At 51.1% G+C, this 18,997-nt stretch overlaps 1 protein-coding gene across 15 annotated transcripts; it reads right to left on the bottom strand.

Annotated features, from left to right (window-relative positions):
- Nucleotides 1-220: 220 nt before the first annotated feature.
- Nucleotides 221-18,082, bottom strand: Aifm3 (apoptosis-inducing factor, mitochondrion-associated 3). 15 transcript variants are annotated; one of them, XM_017317136.1, is made up of 22 exons: nucleotides 17,815-18,081; nucleotides 16,223-16,413; nucleotides 15,603-15,785; nucleotides 11,229-11,296; nucleotides 7,945-8,158; nucleotides 7,596-7,705; nucleotides 7,308-7,417; nucleotides 7,172-7,216; nucleotides 6,863-6,959; nucleotides 6,668-6,780; nucleotides 6,167-6,253; nucleotides 5,524-5,615; nucleotides 5,310-5,440; nucleotides 5,095-5,210; nucleotides 4,922-4,993; nucleotides 4,749-4,812; nucleotides 4,164-4,240; nucleotides 3,945-4,062; nucleotides 2,690-2,788; nucleotides 1,947-2,022; nucleotides 1,372-1,476; nucleotides 224-807 (listed from the first exon to the last, which is right to left on the bottom strand). In XM_017317136.1, the coding sequence occupies exons 6-22, from the start codon at nucleotides 7,702-7,704 to the stop codon at nucleotides 732-734; spliced, it is 1,587 nt and encodes a 528-aa protein (XP_017172625.1). In that variant the 5' UTR covers nucleotide 7,705; nucleotides 7,945-8,158; nucleotides 11,229-11,296; nucleotides 15,603-15,785; nucleotides 16,223-16,413; nucleotides 17,815-18,081; the 3' UTR covers nucleotides 224-731. The 15 variants fall into 15 exon arrangements, 9 of the variants coding, with proteins under 9 accessions (NP_780387.2, XP_017172625.1, XP_006522655.1 ...); XM_006522592.3 differs by lacking the exon at nucleotides 11,229-11,296 and having other exon boundaries at nucleotides 224-579; nucleotides 787-807; NM_175178.4 differs by lacking the exon at nucleotides 11,229-11,296 and having other exon boundaries at nucleotides 221-579; nucleotides 17,815-18,029.
- Nucleotides 18,083-18,997: the final 915 nt, after the last annotated feature.

Below are 18,997 nucleotides of genomic sequence, written 5' to 3'. Positions count from 1 at the left end.
GCTCAGGTTTCTGTGGCAGCATGGAGTCTGCAGGACCCAGCTCCCACCTCTCTTAAGTGGACAAATACAAAAGCTGTCTCTGGCTTGTGAAGCTTTTTTAAAAAAAAAAAACAAAAGACTGAGACTTCTAACCCTCCTGCCTCTGTCCTGAGTGCCACTATTACAGATGTGTCACATCATGCCTGGCTCTAAGTGTCGGCCCAATTACACTAGGACACAGTTCTGCTGAGACATGCGTTTTAATTTTAAGGTAATGTTGAAGGGGCTTGCTGGGAAAATCGTCCTAGTAGAGGAAACCAAGGCAGAGCCTGTCCTGCCTCTACACCCAGCTGTCAGTGACAGCTGAGGCATTAGGAATGGACCATCTTCTGGAGGCTGTGGTAGCCTGGCTGGAGGCGAGGCAGACAGGTCAAGGCAAGCCTTGGAGGACTCAGATTCCACAGTGAGGGATCCTGGGAAATTGGAGTTGGCACTTGCCCCAGGACTTGGTCTCTGACCTTGGTACCCCAGAGGCCTGCCCAAGTCCACCACAGGAGAGCTCAGGATCCTTTTCCTGTGAGCCAAGACATGTCACCGGTTCTGCAGGAATGAGAGGAGGATGGGTCAGGGCAGAAGAGGACAGGTTCCCCACTCTAGGCACCATGAGCCAATGATTCTTGAATACAGCAGCAGAGACTGATCTGTGTCAAAGCCCCGTAGGTAATGGACTTGGGCAAGGTGGGAGGGTTCAGTCATTGGGCTGGGGAAGAAAGGCTGAGAACAGTCAACAAGAAACAATGCACGTACTTGCTGTGTAGCATAAACAACCTTTTCGAAGGCAAGAGGGAAAAACAGAAGGCCAAAGAAAGTATATCATTTATCAGATCCACTCTGAGTCTTCCACTCTAGGATTTACCCCGACACATAGCCATCAGTCACCTCTGGCCTGTCTCTGGTCCTGGGAAGTTCTCTGTACACAGGTTAAGCTACTGGGGACTCACTGGCACTGTGCTGGGATGATGGTAATGGCTCATGTCCACTGCTTCCCAGATGTCATGTAACCACCCCACTTCTCTGTGGATGGCATATCTGGGGGCATCACCTACTATGTTTCTCCACCTAAGTTCTGCCAAGCTTAGCACAAATCACATTGCCTCCACCCCCCACTCCCCAACATTGGCTCCTCTCTGGGCCACACACCCGGTTCTTTGTAATCATATCCTGTCAACTTCTAAACCAAATTCACCCTCATCTCACCCAGGAACCATGGGAACTGAAAGTGAGGAGAAGAGCTCTATAGGACTGAGCGGGCAACAGGCTGCCATGGTAGCTTTAATAGATCCTATCCAGGATACCCACACACACCCTACAGTCTCCCACACCCGCACTCACTCCACCTCCCGCTTCCGGATGGCTCGACCTGAGGCTAGCACCTCAGCCACCTTGGATACGATGGGATCGTAGTTCATGCTGGCCACAGCAATCACTTCGTCACTTCTATGGAGAGAAGGAGCCCCAGCCTGAGACCACTAGCAGCAGTGGTCCTTCTTGAGATCCTAACACCTTCTGGTCCACCTGGGATGCCGGGAAGGCTCTTGTCCAGGGAAACAAGATGTCTTGAGCACCCAGCCCTCCATTTGGTCCCAGCACTGTCAGCTGCCCAAAGAAACCCTTGGCACAGCGCAGGGATGGGCCCAGCCTTAGCATCAGCTTGTCTACACCAGTTTGTCTTTCCTTGTTGTAGACACCTACCTGCCTCAGTGTCAACACTTACCTCAAAGAAATATCCAGAAGACACAGTATTGTTTGATGCACGGGAGGACTGTTGTTGCTTCCTCCTCATCTCCTGCCCAGCACCCCCACGCGGCCATTCACTTGTCTTTTAGCCCCTGCTGCTTTGCTAACACTATCGATTCCCAACAGCACTCCCACTGCTCCATGCTCCCATCGCACCCCATTGCTCTCACTTGGTATAAAAAGCCACAAACTTCAGCTCCTCCAGATCCCCCTGAATGATGACATCATCGAAGCCTTCTCCGTAGCCTGTGGGAGGGCGCCCATGTGAACTGGGGAAGGGGGACAGTCTTCATAGGCTCCCTAGCTCCTGTCTAAACAACAGACCTCCCTCCCCACCTTTCCTCTCTCTCTCCTTCTTGTTTTTCTGAGACAGGGTTTCTCTGTGTAGCCCTGGCTGTCCTAAAACTCACTCTGTAGATCAGGCCAGCCTTGAACTCAAGAGATCCATTTGGCTCTGCTCTCAAGTGCTGGGACTAAACTCCTGTGCCACCATACCTGGATCCTACTCCGACTTTTTTTTAATGACATTTATTTATTTATTTCATGTGTATGCACACATGCATGTATGGAGATCAGAGGACAATTTGCAGGAGGTGATTTTTCACCTTCCACTATGTGGGTTTTAAGAAATGAACTCAGATCATCAGTGTGGCAGCAAGAACCCTTACCCACTGAGCCATCTCGTCAACCCTCTGCTCCTCCTAAGCAGTTCCTGGCTCTACCATCTAAGACTCAGACTGGTCTCCAATTCCTGATCTTCCCATTTTAGCCTCTGAACTGCTGGGAGTGCAGTATGCACCTGAGCCAACCCAGTTCTTATTTGCCAATTCTTAGTTCTTACTGGACCCAACCCCCATACTTAATCCTGAAGTGCCTTCAGGACCCCATCCCCAGGAGACAAGCTTTTAGTTACCAGCATAGCGAAGGCTTTTGCCGAACATGGCAGTCCACAGATAGGGTACCGTGTTGATCTCAGCCTCCTGTGCCAGCATGTTCTGAGCTGCTACCCGCCCTGAAAAATCCAGGGTGGTGAGAGCTCAATCCTTCCTCTCACCACCCGGCTGCCTGCCCTCAGCCCACTCTAGGGACCCTTGACAGGTATGATTTTTTTGCCTAGGCCTCCTAAAAAAAGAATCATGTTCAGCCCATAGCCCACCTTTGGATGTAGTTAGCGGGTACAGAGGGGAATGCTTGGCCCCAGAGATCCACTTACATTAGTCCTCTTTGAATGATGTGTTGTACATCTGAAAGGTCTACTGGGGTTGTGATCTACTTCACAATTGTGTACACAGACAGTAGATCAGATATAGCAGGTGTAAAGAGGGAAGACAATGGGGCCCAAAGGCCAGAAGGGAGAGATGACGGGAGAGATGACGGGAGAGATGACCAGCCCACAGAGTTAGCACAGGTGGCTTCCCATTTCTAAAGCTCCACCTAAATCTACAATTGAATACATCTAAGAATCTCCAGAGAGCCCTAAGTCCTAATTATATTTGGCCAAGGAGTACCTTTGGATCCTTATTCTCTAGTAACAATTTTGAACAGATAGTAGAGTTGGGAGATACCACTACCATCAGCCTTTTAGATAATGGTGAAGGAAGAAGAAAGGGAAGGTAAGACATAGGAGAAATCCCTATCCAAGACTAGAGATGTGGAGGTCCTTTATAAGGTCTTGAGGTGGTTAACACACTGGTGCCTGCATCTTAGGGATTGAGAGCAAAGTCCATAGTCCATGAAGCTCAGGAGATATGGTGGCTACCAAAAAATTCCACAAAAACCACAATAACCCAACCGAGTCACAGAGGTAGTTTAGTGGTGCAAGAAAAACAAGGTCCTGAGTAAGAAGCTAGCCTACTAAATAAATCCTTCCTCCCTCTCAGAGGTGATTGATGGCCAAGCAGCAATTCTACCAAATTCATAACCCTGAGAACAAAAAAGGGGAGGGTAGCAAAAAGACAGCTGGGCTGGAGAGAGTTTTGTCCAGCAAGTATGCAGAGGGTCTCAGGAGGGAGGCCACTCTGTACACCGACTGATCACTGGATAAGACTCGCTGAACCACCAACCCTTGAACTTAAGACCCCAGATCAACAACTGGGGTCTGGACCTGAAGGTGGCTGAGACCCTGGGATAGCCTTCCAGCCCTTAACTTGCCTCGGGGCTGGCCATACCCTGGGCGTGAGCCATCTGCCAGTGTGGGATGTTCACTTTCCGATTGTTCCTCCAGGCAAGAGGAAAGGTGACAGCATCACCTGCAGCAAACACTCCTGGGACGTTGGTCTGCATCATCTGTGGGGAGAGGGCCAGGGCTCTGTGGGTGGTACAGGGGAGCTGACATGGTCATCCAGCCATGCTCCACCCCGCATCCTACCCACTTCATCCAGCCCCACCTTGTTGACTGGGATGAAACCTCGGGAATCCAGACCAATGCCACTCTGCCTCAGGAAGCCTGTGGCAGGCACCGCACCTAACAGGACAGAAGCCATGCATCCACACCCTGGTCCCGCCATTCTGTCTCATCTCTCTCTCCATTCCTGCTGTATCTGCCAGCCCCAGATTAGTCACCCATAGGATGCCCACCTGGGGACTTCCTGCATCCTGCCCTCTGTAAGCCCATCTGTAGGCTCTATGCTCCCCATTTAGCCTCAGGAACTGTCTCCCCAATAAGTGCTATAGAGCTCTCCTGATAGGGATCCAAAGCCATGCTTCTCCAACCCTGTGTTGCCACCTTCCAGCTTGGCTCCTCCCCAAACTATTATGTGGGTTGGCATAGGAACCAATCAGAAACTTGTCTGTCTCCTATGTATCAGCTGGTATCATAGAGAGCAGTCACCTGCTCCATGAGAGGCCTAGACTAAGCCCAGTAAACAATGGTCCTGTGAAGTGGGTAACATTGGAGTCCCATTTTACAAATGTGGAAACTGAGGCTCAAGTAACAGTTCTGCTTACTAGTACTTGCTTGTCTACCTACTCACCAATGCCTAACACGCAGACATCTGCTCGCAGGACTTTGCTGCTCTTCAGCACCACCTCCTGCAGCTGGGGGGAGGGAATGGGTGAGTGAGTGGGCACAGTTCCTGAGCACAGGGAGAGACACAGACTGCAGCAGCAGCAACAGCAGCAGCAGCAACAGCAGAGAAAAGCCTACCTTGCCCTCTTGAGCCCGCAACTCTGACACCTCTGTCTGCATATAGAACTTCACCCGGTTGTTTTCAAACATCTGTACAAGCAAGGAGGAACATGGATAGTGGGTGAGACTCTGGCCTGGGGCCAGGCAAGTCAACTAGGGCATCTAGAGGTCAAGCATCGAAACAGACTCGCCTTCATAAGTGCACGACCAACACGTTCCCCCAGGAACCTCCGGAAGGGTGTCTCCTCCAGCTCTACCACGGATACTGAGTGGGCTTTCTCAGTCAGATAAGCAGCAACCTCCATTCCTGGGTGGTGGGCAGGGAGTAGCAAGGCTAGCACTCTACTCACGCTCTAGGACTAGGTATGGTAGCTAACCACTACCCACCTCCCCTGCAGCTACTCACCCAGAAAGCCTGCTCCCACAACAACAGCATTGCGGCCCCGGGCGAGCCGCAGCACGCGGTTGGCATCCTCGGGCGTGCGAATGGTGAACACATTCTCTACATCTTTCCCTTTGCAGGTCAGGGTCTTAGGGCTAAGATTCGATGGGATCAGTGAGGCTCCCCCACCCCGGCTGATGTCCAGCTGCCTAGTGTCTGGCAGAAGACATTTACCTACCTACTTCCTGGTGCCAGCAGCAGCTTGCTGTACTCTAGCTTGAAGCCATCCTTGAACACAACCTTCTTATTTCTCACGTCCACTGTGACTACCTGCAAGCCCCAGAGGGCAGCAAGAGTTCTCAGCACACGCTTGGGCCTTGTGGCTTACTTTAGAATTCCACAAGACCCCCAGAACCTGAACTTAGACTTCTAAGGTGCAGCTTCAGGGTAGTCCCGACCCTTCAAAGTTGTCTTTATATTCTTTCTTTCTTTCTTCCTTCCTTCCTTTCTTTTTTTTTTTTTTTTTTTTTTTTTGGTTTTTCAAGACAGGGTTTCTCTTTATAGCCCTGGCTGTCCTGGAACTCACTTTGTAGACCAGGCTGGCCTCGAACTCCGAAATCTGCCTGCCTCTGCCTCCTGAGTGCTGGGATTAAAGGCATGTGCCACCATGCCCAGCCTTTATATACTTTCAAATCCCACAAGGCTCCCTAGACTTAGCTGGGATCAGACCATCCCCATCACTCTGCCAGGAAGAAGGCTCAGTGCTGGGTCCCAGGACTGAACAGAGGGCTGAACATCCACCACACCTCCAGGGGTACCCATGGCCTCTTGTTTCCTTAGACATTTTCATTGACTGCCCCCAACCCCCGCTATCTTCATACCTGAGCCTCAGTGAGCATCTCAATGCCATAGGCCCGGAAGAATTCCTTGGGTCTCAGGGCCAGCTGTTCGGGTTGTGCATCCAGGGACTGAGGAACATGGTCATGAGTCAGGGTCAGATGGTGGCTATTTTATTTTTATTTATTAATTTTTTTTGAGACAGGGTCTCTGTTTGTAGCTCTGGCTGGCCTGGAACTAGCTATGTATACCAAACTCACAGAGATCTACCTGCCTCTACCTCCCAAGTGCTAAGATTTAAGGCATATATATTACACTCCTGACATTTCATTGTACTGAAGAGGACGCAGACCCCAGGGAGGGTGAAGACACTGCATCACACTGGGGCTTTGGGACAGAACTCAACAAACTCAGATCTCTTACAAGCACCATAGACAGGCTTGAGAAACTGCAGAGAATAGTCAGCTAAACCTCTAGTGCGTGCCAGGCAAGGCTCCATGTGTACGTGACGGATCTGGGGACAGGGTACACCATTCCATCCCTACCTTGCTGAGCTTGGCCCGGTCATAGGGCAGATGTCGATCCAGTGTGCAAAGGACAATCCGGTCTGAGAAGCCCTCCTGCCTCAGTGTTTCTGCACACACTAGGCCAGCAGCACCTGAGTGACAGGACCGTAGACCAAGGCCAAGGCCTCTCCCACCTTCCAAGCTCCCCCTTTCCTTCATTAGCCCCACACCAACCTGCACCCACTATGAGCACGTTGGTGCTACTGCTGTGGCCAGCACTTGGAGAGATACACTTGGCCATCACCTTTGTCCTCCGCTGTAGCTGCAGGGCCTGAGAGTGGGGAAGCGCAGCACAGAGCTTGGATCCTGAGGCTCCAGCCCAGCCTCATCTCCATCCTAAAGTCCCTCATTCCCCTCCCACGCCAGGCTCCCTTCCACCACAGGACTTTGCCTCATGCTCTTCTCCAGCCAAGATACCCTCCCAGCCTATTCAAAACCCTTCCTCTTAAACCTGGGCCTTGGTGACCTGAGTCTCCCTGGTACCTGCTTGCTTGCCCGAATGGTCACCTTCTCCTTCTCAATCTTCACCTGAGAGGGCAGTATCAGCACCAAACTTTGAGATGCTTCAGTCTCTGACTCCACAACACAGGCTCCCACCATGTCACTTTCCCAGCCCTACCTGGAACTTATGCAGGCTGTCCAGGCCTGGGAAGTCCTCTAGGTCCCCAGTACTAATGTTGAAGCAGGCACCATGCCAGGGGCAGCGCACACGTCCCCGGGACAGTACACCTAGGAGAGACAAATGAGTGCCAGTCTAGCGCCATGCCCAGAAGAGACTGGACCCTGCTGGGCCTCTCCCGAACCCAGGAGCCCTCACAAATGACTGAAGGCCCTGGGGCCTTCTAGATTCCCTATATAGGCATGGATGGTGTAGCCCACCTCCCATGTATATCTCACACTTTCTTACCTTTCACCAGGGGCGCTCCATAGTGAGGACACTTATGGCCCAGGGCATGGAATTCCCCATTGTCCTTCACCAGCAACACCTTTCCCCAGCCCAGCTCCACTTCCCGCATCCTGGGGAGAGGCTGTGCTCAGAGATCAAACTAGAAGCTAATCATGTCCTCCTGTAAGCACCTCCTCCCAGGGTCCAATATTTGGGAAGCCCAGAGCAGCTGAAGCACAAAGCTTAGCACCCAGGGAGCCAAGAGCTACAGCCGATTTCATACAAGGCCTCAGCCCAACCCCTCATGTGTGGTCTCTCCCATGCCCCCCCCCCTCAGGTCCTACCACCACCCTTGCAGCCCAGCACCCACTGGCCATTCTCGAGGTCCTTGACATGGCAGACAGTAGCCTCCACACAGTCCTGAGGGCTGGGATAGGGTTGTGGGGTGGGCAGCCGCTCTTCAGCATGGAAGTGGCGTGCTGTGCCGTTGCCCTGGTAACCCCGGGGGCTGCCCTTTCCGCTGGCTGACAGCTCCTCCTTGCCCCGCTCTTTCTCTGGCAGCACCACTTCAATCTTGAGCTCCACTGTGGACAGAGCAGCCATGAGCCCTAGTTGAACCAGCCCTGTTCCCACCCCACAGGCCAAGCAGAGGCCAGCAACCGGTGCTTGATTTCAATTCACTTTCGTGTGTATTTTCTTCTTGTTGAAGAACCCAGGGCCTCCCTCAGGTCAGGCTAGTACTCCACCACCAAACTATAGCCAGACCAGAAACTTCTATTTTTTCCAGTGATAAAATCAGTAAGGGAGTCACAGAACACAGCTTTTCACCTGGAGCCAGTCTGGAGGAAAGAACCCCATGCCCAACTCATCTATCTATCTAATGAGAGACAAAGGTGATGTCCCTGCCTGGAGACACATTTACAGCTCAGTTCCCAGCCAGTGAATCTGGGCAATGGAAGAGTGTTCACTGTTCTATTGGGCCAGTGGATCACACCTACAATCTCAGTACTCCAGAGCCTGAGCAGGACTCCTATGAGTTCTAGACCAACCTAGAATACAAAGTGAGACCCTACATCAAAAACCAAGAAGGCTGGGGGTGGGGACAAGAATCACTGTCCTTATAACTTTCCCACTAGCTTTAAATGTTTTTTGTTGTGTGAGGGTTTTGTTGGTTTTTAAACAGTCTCATGTAGTTGGACTATTATAGCCTCGCATTCAGTCTACAGCTGATGGCATCTCTGACCTCTTGATCCTCCTGCTTTGCTTCCCAAGCTGTAGGACCCCGGGCAGCCACTGCTTGGATCATTGGCGTTCCAGCTTCAATAGGTTGCTGTTCAAAACTAAAAATTAAAAAACCCGACTGTCTGTTGCTCAGTGGTCCAGTGCTTGAGGCTTGCACAGGCTTTAGCCCATCCTCAGGACTGCAACAACAGCAGTAAGAGCGAACAAATCAAGCTTAAAACCCACACGGCATAGCAGTGCACACCTGTGATCCCGACTTAGGAGGCAAGGCAGGAGGATCAAGAATGTAAGGTCCTCCTCAGGTACATAAGAGTCTGCAGCCAACCTGAGGAAAAAATGTACTCAGGCTGGGCCAGTCTTAGTGGCAGAATGGCCTGGCATGGGTGACACTGGGATCAGTGTCCCAATGCCACAAAAAGGAAGGCAAAGTACACGACAAAATTTCAACTTTTTCTTTATCGATACAACTTTTAAAAAATAATTACTTGCCAGGCGGTGGTGGCACACGCCTTTAATCCCAGCACTTGGGAGGCAGAGGCAGGAGGATTTCTGAGTTCAAGGCCAGCCTGGCCTACAGAGTGAGTTCCAGGACTTCCAGGGCTACACAGAGAAACCCTGCCTCAAAAAACCAAAATAATAATAATAATAACTTATTTATGCATGTACATATTTTGTCTATATGTATATCTATATACCAGAAGGGGCATCAGATCTTATAGGACTATAGTTATAGACAGTTGAGATCTGCTATGTGAATTCAGGACCTCTGGAAGAGCAGCCAGTGCTCTTAACTGCTGGGTCATCTCTCCAGCCCTTTATATATAAATATTTAAAAATGACTTTATGTATGTAGATGTTTTGCCTGCATGCATATCTGGGCACCATGTGTGTGCCTGGTACCCACGGAGACCCGAAGAGGACATTAGATTTCCTAGACATGGAGTTATAAACAGTTATGAGCTGCCATGTGGGTTCCTCTAGAAGAGGCCCTAATTTCAACAACTTCTTTTTATTTTATCTATTTATCTATCTATTGGTTTATTGAAACAGGGCTTCTCTGTGTAGCCCTTGGCTGTCCTCCAGCTCGCTTTGTACTGCAAGCTGGCCTTGAACTTAGAGGTCAGCCTGTATCTCCCTCCCAAGTGCTAGGATTAAAAGCATACACTACCACCTCTCAGCTTTCAGCTTCTTAATATGGCTACGTCAATCAGTTGGAGATCTCTTTAGCATTTACCGAACCCCATGTGGTTGACATCTCTGTGCACAGGGTCTGTAGCCCTGTCAGTGAGACCACTAAGGGTACATACTTATGTGCAGTACAGACGAGCAGACTCATGGCTCCCACACAGAGGCTGCACAGTGTGTCCATGGGGCTACTACAGGATAGCAGGAGTAGGTAGCTAGAGACTGACATTTCCTTCTTTGAACTTTCTTGCATTTTCCCAAATTCCCATTCCCATGACGTGCCTGGTTTATTTTCTTTCTTCCTTTCTTCCTTCCTTCCTTCCTTCCTTCCTTCCTTCCTTCCTTCCTTTCTTTCTTTCTTTCTTTCTTTCTTTCTTTCTTTCTTTCTTTCTCTCTCTCTCCCTCTCTCCCTCCCTCTCTCTCTCTCTCTCTCTCTCTCTCTCTCTCTCTCTCTCTCTCTCTCTCTTTCTTTCTTTAATTAGAAGGGAACAATAAACAGAATTTTGAGCAGCTGTAATCCCATCTCCTGGGCTGCTACAGTAGGGAGGAGGCCAAGGAGGAGGAAGCTAGGCTCTGGCACAGCATGAGCTATCCTGGGAGCAGGTGGCTGGCTCTCTATGCCCCCAGGCATCAAAGCCTCTCTCCTGCTTTTACCTCTGAACCCCTTCACCTGATACCCCAGAAACAAAGGACACAAGGATTAACCTGGCTGCTGAGTTGCCACCCTGACCCCCCATTCCCCCTCCCCACAGTGTGAGCACACTGTGAGCTCAGGTACAGTTCCCATGGTTCTTGATCCTTGCTTGCTGGGCCAAGCTCCCCTCCACATGCCAGCAGGCATCCCAGCCTTCTCCTCAGGCCTAGCTACTGCAGGGGAGAAAGGCAAAGGCTCTTTAACTGGGCCTGGTGAAGAGGACACAAGAGCATGCTGCCACACTATGGAGGCTGTTGTGTGGGGGTAGGGACTCTAACTAACACACTTTATGTAATGGTGTTAGAATGTTTTTGGAAGAATTAAGAAGAAAAACATGCCAGGCTCAGCTGCTCTCAGTGGTGAGAGCTGTGGGAGTTCACAGGAACAGCCTGGCAGGATGCCAGGGAGCCTCCAAGTCAGGCTGCTATTCTCTGCATGCTTCCAGAAGGTTCCAAGGCAAGCTCACTGATGTTCTCCTGGGCGGTCATTAAGTGAGGAGCAGAAGGGACGGCTTAGAGGAGGACCCTTCTTACCCACAGAGCCAGGTCATGATCCCATCAGCCGCCCAGTCACTGTCATTACCTCTTGGTCCTCAAGACACCTTAGGCACAAAATGAGAATAGGCTGTGGTAGAGACAACTGATGGGGTCACACTTAGCATGGCAAGGTCCTGGGTTTCACCCCCAGCATCAACGGTGAGGAACAAACTGTGGGGAGTAGTGTCTGACCCCTGTAATTGTAGCGCTTGGGACGCTAAGGTAGAAAACTGCCAAGAGCTCAGGGTAAGCCTGGGCTTCATTGTGAATTCCAGGCCAGCCTGAGTTATAACGTGAGACCCTGCCTCAAAAAGTGGGTAGGGAAGGACGAGGAGCACCTGCCCATGCGCTGATCGTACACATAACCGGACAAAAGCTCTATTCTGGAAACTACAATAGTGGTTTAGGATTGTGTGTGTGTGTGTGAGGGGGTGTGGTTTGGTTTTGGTGCTAGGGATTAAACACAGGGTCTCTGCCATCTTCGGTGGTCATTCTAACTACTGAGCAACATATCCTAGCTCTGGTGAGAGAGATTTATCAGCTAGCTCTGAACTTACTGGAAGACATGACAAAGAACAAAAACCCAATAAAAGGCAGACAGACAGCCAGATCAAGAGAATTGTACTTCCTATTAGCTTTTTGATTTTTTGATTTTTGTTTTTTAATAGTGTGTGGCTGGGCATTTAAGATGGGGGTAGGTATGTGTGTGTGTGTGTGTGTATCCGCGCGCGTGCCCGCATGCACATGTTTTAGAGGGGTGTACACACATATATCTGTGAGTACGTGTGAAGGCCAGCAGTTGGTGTCAGAAGTCTTTATCCCTCCAATCCCTCCTCTCTCTCTCTTTTTTTTCCCCAGAGCTGAGGACAGAACCCAGGGCCTTGCACTTGCTAGGCAAGCGCTCTACCACTGAGCTAAATCCCCAACCCCTCTCCCCTCTTTTTTTGAGACAGGAAATCTCCCACTGACTCTAGACCTCATGACTGGCTACTTGGCTACATTACCTGTCTCTCCCCATCCCCAAAACTAGGGTTACAGGTGCGCACCACCACACCTGGCTTTCATGTGGGCTCTGGGTATCTGAACCCAGATCCTGATGTTTGTGTGGTAGGTACCATATTTACTGAGCCACCTCCTCAGCCACTTCTAACAGTTCTGACACAGGTAAGCAACTGGCTGAAAGACTTAGGAAGAAAAAAGAACTGTCAGGAATGATGGTGCACGACTTTAATCCCAGCACTCGAGTGACAGAAGCAGGCAGGTCTGTGACTTCAAAGCCAGCATGGTCTACAAAGCAAGTTCCAGGCCAGCTAGAGCTGTACGGCGAAGCCCGGTCTCAAGAACAAGACAGGAGGGACTCAGGAGGCAAATGCTGCTATCACTAAGACACAGCCATAAAGAGTGGCAGAGATGGGGAGAATTTACAGGAAGGTCTTCCATTTGCTCTGGTCTCTTCATGGGCCCTGCTGACCACTGCCCAGTTCATGCCTCATTCTCATACCTACATCCTGAAGCTCCCTGAGCCCAGGCCCCACTAGAGCCTGAGCCTGGGGCTGCAACCCAGAATCCACCTCAGAAAGGAAGAAAACAATCACAGTTACAAGTGTTCCTGCATGCCAGGGTCAGAGTCAGGGTCAGAGTCAGGCGAGCCACCCTGTACTCTACATGGGGACACGGAGGACCTGAGCGAGGTCATCAGCCCCTGGCCACACCGCCAAGACGTTAAAGAACCCAAGTTTGAATGTTGTCTCTGGGCAGTAAGAATAGCCAGACACTTTGAGACCAGCCCAGAGCAGAACAGTAAGTTCCTGGAGAAAGAGAAAGAGAGCTGTTGAATGTTCTCTCTGCCACAAAGCCGTCTGCAGCCAGGCCTTCACCATGACAGAATGTGACCCTCAAATTGTAAGCCAAAATAAACTTATCATCCCTTAAAACACAAAGTTTTTAAAACATAAAATGGGTATGCTAGCTCAGGTCTGTAATCCCAGCACATGGGAGGCTCACAGTACAATCAAGACCAGCCTGGTCTAAGTAGTGAATTCTAGGTCATTCAGGGCTACATAGTAAACTCTGTCTTTTAATGAAAGGAAAGGAAGGGGTGAGGACAGCTCAGAGGTCAAGGGTATTTGTTGCTTTTGCAGAGAACCCAGCTTGATTCCCAGCACCCACACCATGGCTCACAATTAACCATGTGTAACTCCAGGCTCAGGAGGTCAGATGAATTCTTCTGGCCTCTACAGGCATTGCACACATGCTATGCATTTATATACACGAAGACAAAAATGCTCATTTTATAAAATAAAAATAAACAAACAAAAAACAAAACAGAACCAGTGCTGGAGCACATACTGTTCTTCTAGAGAAGCTGAGTTTGAGTTCCAGCAGCCAGGTGGCTCAGAACAGCCATTACCCTAGTCCAAGGGCACCTGTTTCTCCTGACCTCTGCATGCACCTCCATTCACTCACACACTCAAACACGCACACATACACACACACACACACACACACACACGCACACACACACACACGCACCCACACACGCACGCACGCACACACACACACACACACACACACACACACACACGCATGCACGCACACACACACACACGCGAGCACACACACGCACACACACACAAAATTTAAATGATAAAAATAAAAATTTAAAAAACAGGGCTGGAGAGATACCTCAGTGGTTAAGAGCACTGACTGCTCTTCCAGAGGTCCTGAGTTCAAATCCCAGCAACCTCGTGGTGCTCACAACTATCTGTAATGGGATCTGATGCCCTCTTCTGAGGAGAGCAAAATGTACTCACATACATAAAATACATAAAATAAATAAGTCTTTAAAAATTTTTTTAAAAAAACCAAACATCATAACTGGAAGAATGTTTGCCTGGCATTCCCAAAGCTTTGGGTTCTATCTCCAGTACTAAGTAAAAGTGATCATAATTGTACACTCCTGCAGTTCTAGCACCAGTGAGGGGGATAGGAGGCTGCTAAGTTAAGATCATTTTCAACCCCATAGTGAGTCTGGGGCCAGCCTGGGCTAGATGAAATCTTATCTTAAAAAAAAAAATTACAAAAGCAAACTGACAAGATTCAGGTCAGGGGATAATGGCTAGCTCCAGATCTGAAGTGCTGAGTCAGGGGTCCCTGATTAGGCCAGCTCATTGAGACTGAGTGGCATCTTGTCCCCACCATGTCCTGCCAGCCAAGCAGTCCCTCAGGTGCCCAGTATGGGACTCCCATGGGATCTTGCAGGCACATTCCTGCCCACTCTATGAAGAAACTGAGACAAAGACAGTGGGCACCTATGGCAGAGGCTGTAGGATCTGGCACAGACTCAGGCGAGGATGGACAATCTTCACCAATACTGCCAGTGGGTGGGTCACAGCTCCGCTTTCTCCCCCAAGTCCTACCTCAGACCCAAGAAAGGAAGAAAAGTCTTATGAGTCCCAAGGTAACCGAGCTGATGGGTATCAGGTAAGGAGAGCTGAGCAAGCTGGCAGAGTGAGCCAGCCAGGGCAAGTTGGGTGGGTGGAGCACTCACTGGGCTCTGAAGTCCTCAGTTTCTGCATCCCTGTCATGGCTACAGGTTCTGCTTTCTGGATGTTACGACTAGGGTAGAAGGAATGTGCAGACTGAGGGAGAAACCCAAAGACATGAGTCCCCTGGCAGGGTAGATCCTAAGTACTGTAGTACCTTGGAATGATCCTACCCCTGGCTGGAGTTTCTAGGGCTAGGCAAGATTTCCTATATACATGGAGAAAACAGAAGAGTGGTACATGCCTTTGATCCTAGCACTTGCAAGGCACAGGCAGGAGGATCTGTGTGAGTATGAGACCAGCCTGGTCTACATAGTGAGATCTTGTCTCAAAAGACAAAAACCCAAACAAAAACACAAAACAGGAGATGAGGCCCAGAGAAGCCAAGATGATGTCTGATATGTCACAGGATGATAAGAGTAGGGACCTGTCCATGATACCCTGTCAGTCACCCTAAGAGGGCAGTGTCCAGTTCTATTTTATAGAGAGGGAAATTGAGACTCAAAGAGGTTACACTGTGGCTAAGAACATCCCCCAAAGCCTCTCTTCTCCAGAATGGAGAAGTAGCCCTTAGCTCTGCGCAGCATAAGAGGAACCTTCTAGACTCAACTTTCTAAGAAGGATCAGCTGTTGTCCCCACCACTAACACCCAAAGTCCCAAATAAAAAGGGGGATGCTACAGGAGAGGAGTCCAGGAGAGCTTTCCTAGGTTTTTACCCTTCTTGCCTGCAGTGCATTAGCATTCTGGGCTCCTGCCTAGCCTGACCTACTTTGGAGGTTGGTGAAGTACAGAGGGAGGGGGAGGCTGTCAGAGAAGGGGAGGTACCTGGCTTGGGCTTGGAGAAGCAGCCGCCCATGGTGAACGGTGGCCTGGGATCTGGCCTGGCTGGTGGGAGCACGATGGCAGGCTGTCCAGCTGTCCAAGGTCTAGGATGTGCCCTGCAGGACTGGACCCCCTGTGGCCCTCAGAGACGCTAGAGCTGCCATGCCAGCTAGACAGCTTTAGGACCTGCAGGGGAGATGGGAAATTGGGTCCTAGCACTGATGCAGGTCTGGGTAGAGTCAGAGGCATCTTTGAGGAATCCTGGAAGAGTCTTACATGAGGAGGGCAGATCTTGTTTGTAGGGCATCTGTCTCCCTTTGAGGCTTCTAGGCATAGGAACCTCAGATTCCCCTTACTGCATCCTTTGTTGGAGACCCTCTGTGCTCTAATATCTGCTACTGCCCATAAACCTGCGACTACATAGACCTAGCCCTAGATTCCCCTTTTCTAAATCCCACAAGTCTGGAGACTCTGAGACTCTCCATTTCCCTAGATAAGACCACCACGTCTACAGAAAACCCTGACAACCAGAGTCCCCAGAATCCTTCTTCTTCCACTGAGAGTGACAAGGGTCCCAGCCCAGCCTTGGCCACTGCCCTGACTAGCAACCTCTAGTCACCTACCTCTTTCCATGGGAGTCACTGCTCCTTGCTCCCAGCCCAGCAATGGAGAGAGACTACTGGGCCTTGGTCAGCAGGGCACGGAAGGCCAGTGTCCTGGAGGGTCCAGCCCGCCTTCTAGCATGAGTTGTGGCCAGGAGGGGGCTGTGGGTGTGGGGCTAGGCCAAGCCACTGGTCCCCAGGGAAACCCAGCTCTGTGGGGAAAAAAGCGGGCAGCCAGCCCAGGACTGATGGGGTTGGGGGAAGAGGGAAACCAAGCGCACAGCTCTGCCTCTGCCCCATGCCCAGCAGCCCAGCAGCCATAAGTTTCCCCACCCCTCAGGCGGCTGTGCAGTGCTGAAGAAGATAGAAAGACTGGGGTCCAAGGTCTCACCAAGGTCAAGCAGCAGTTAGGGGCATCTGTGTGGTCTTCCCCACTCCTCACCCTAATAAATCCTAAGATAAGCAAGGCCTTGGGACGTGCTCAGGTCACTCTAAGGCTCCAAACGGGAGAGCAAGACTACCTGGTAAACAGATCACTGTGGCCATTGTGTCCTTGTGGCCATAGGTGGGCCTTCTAGAAGATGTGGACTTTGGAAGGCTCAAGACAAAGGTGTAACTACCCTGTTTACAACTGATCTGTCCAAATTCTACCCAACAGTCGGCTCTGGGTCACCTGGAAATTCTTCCTGAAGCCTGCACTGAACCGTGCTGGGAGTCACTAGGTTAGCCCAGTCCCCATGTCAAGAAGGAAATACAGAATGGGAAAGGACCAGCCACTGCTAGCTTCTGACCTTCGAAGCAAATTACAGGTGAGGAACCCAAGGCCCTTGTCGGGGCAAGAGGAGACAACTCAAGGGATAAAACTCAGTTGCTAACTGCCCCTCTAGCTCCCTTCCTGGGAACCAGAGAACCCTTTCAGAGGTCCTGGTTTCACCCATGTCTCAGCGTTGCCCACCTCTTTCCGGTCTGGTTTCAGCCCTCACCTGTTGGGGCTGAGATCGTACAAACAGACTAGACTGGCTTTTGGATCTGGGGTCCCTCCCTTTCCGGGAGTTTATTCTTGGGGCCTCAGGCTTAGCGGGAGATTTGGTGGGGACCATGCCTTCCACCTATGATGTGCTAAGGCCAGCTTAGAGCCAGGGATTCCAACTCAAAGACAAAGTTTCTTGGGCCTGTGGGGAGAGACCTCTGCATTTTGTTGCCCAGAAAAGTTCTAACACTGCCCCGCTGCACAAACACATCGGGTGGACACTCCATGTCCCAGGAACTCCAGCAACCTGAAGCAGGTTCTGAGTTACCCCCACCTCACAGAGGGTTCCGCATGGCTCCGGGACCCCCCTGGGTGCAGGCCAGCAGGAAGCTTGTTTCTTTTTCCATGCCAGGTCCCACTCTTCGCTCCTGGTGTGTGTTGAGTGAGAGGCCGTCCCCCCAACTCCCAACCCCCAGCTTATCCTAGGCCCTAGGTGGCGTCAGGGGCCCTGGAGACTGCTGCCTCGGAGCGCCTCAGCTTGTGATTCACCTGTCGGGGGCCCTAACGCCAACTTACTGTCCACTCTCCCTGCCTTGGCACGTGCAGTTTCCTTGGGCTCGGAAACCTTTTCCAGCACCCTTACCGGCTTCTTTGCGGCTCCCTCGCTGGAAGCAGCAGCCAACCAACCGACCAGCACAAGGTAGGGAGGGCTCCAGGGAGCCGAAAGGGGTGCTGGGGAGCAGCAGCAAGGACCGGGGTCGCTGCAGCCTCCTGAGTGCCTCACTCTGCCACCAGGGTAGAAATCCGCGAGCGAGCTGTCCCGGGGCGCGTGCGGGACAGGGACAGGCGCGCTCACCTGGCTTGGTGGCCGCGGGCGGGCGGGCGGGATCCGCTCCGGGCTGCGGCCGGCCTGCAGGGCGGAGCGGGCGGGGGCGGGGCCGGCGCTGCGGCTACACTGCGGGCCTGGAGCCCGAGGCGTCCGCCCCGCCCCCTTAGCCCACCTGCCCGGGTTTGAGTCAGGGAGGCAGGGGAGCTGCAGCCCATAAGTAGAGCAAACTGGCCTTGAACACACTGAGATCCACCTGCCTCTGTCTCCAGAGCGCTTGGGTTAAAGGTGTAGGTCACCATGCCATGCCTGAAATATTTTTTTAAAAAATATTTTTATTTCATGTGTGTGTGTTTTGCCCATTTGTATGTTTGTGCAGTATGTACATGCAGTGCCTGTGAAGTCTGAAGGCGGCGTTGAATCCTCTGGAACTGGAGTTAACATGCAACGCGGATTCTGGGAACCACTCAGCAAGTGCCCTTAACACTGGACTACCTATCCTAGAATGTGAACTCTTTCAGCTTCAGCTTCCGGAGTAGCGGATCACCGCCACATGCAGCCTGGCTTACTGTTTGTTATTTATTATTTTAATTATTTTTGAAATTCTTAGGATTCAACCCATGGTCTCATCTATGCTAGATGAGTGCTCTGACACTAATCTATATCCTTAACTGCTTTTGTATTTTTCTTCTGTTGGTTTTTTGAGACAAGAGTTTCTGTGTGTAGACCAGACTGGCTCTGAACTCAGAGATCTGCCTCCCTCTGCCTCCAGAGTGCTGGGACTGAAGGTGTGCGCCCACTGCTGGTTATGTTTTTGTACGTTTATTTTGGAACAAGGTCTCACTAAATTGCCCAGACAGGCAGGCCTTGAACTGGCTCTCGGGTCCAGGCAGGCCTTGAACTTTCATTTCCACTGCCTCTTGATAGCTGAGATACAGTTATACACCAGCAGGGCTGATAGCACTTATTCTTCATAACTAGTCAGAGCATGGGGAAATTG

Source organism: Mus musculus, chromosome 16 (genome assembly GCF_000001635.26).
Source record: "Mus musculus strain C57BL/6J chromosome 16, GRCm38.p6 C57BL/6J".
NCBI lineage: Eukaryota > Metazoa > Chordata > Mammalia > Rodentia > Muridae > Mus > Mus musculus.
This window is presented reverse-complemented; position numbering and strand designations above follow the sequence as displayed.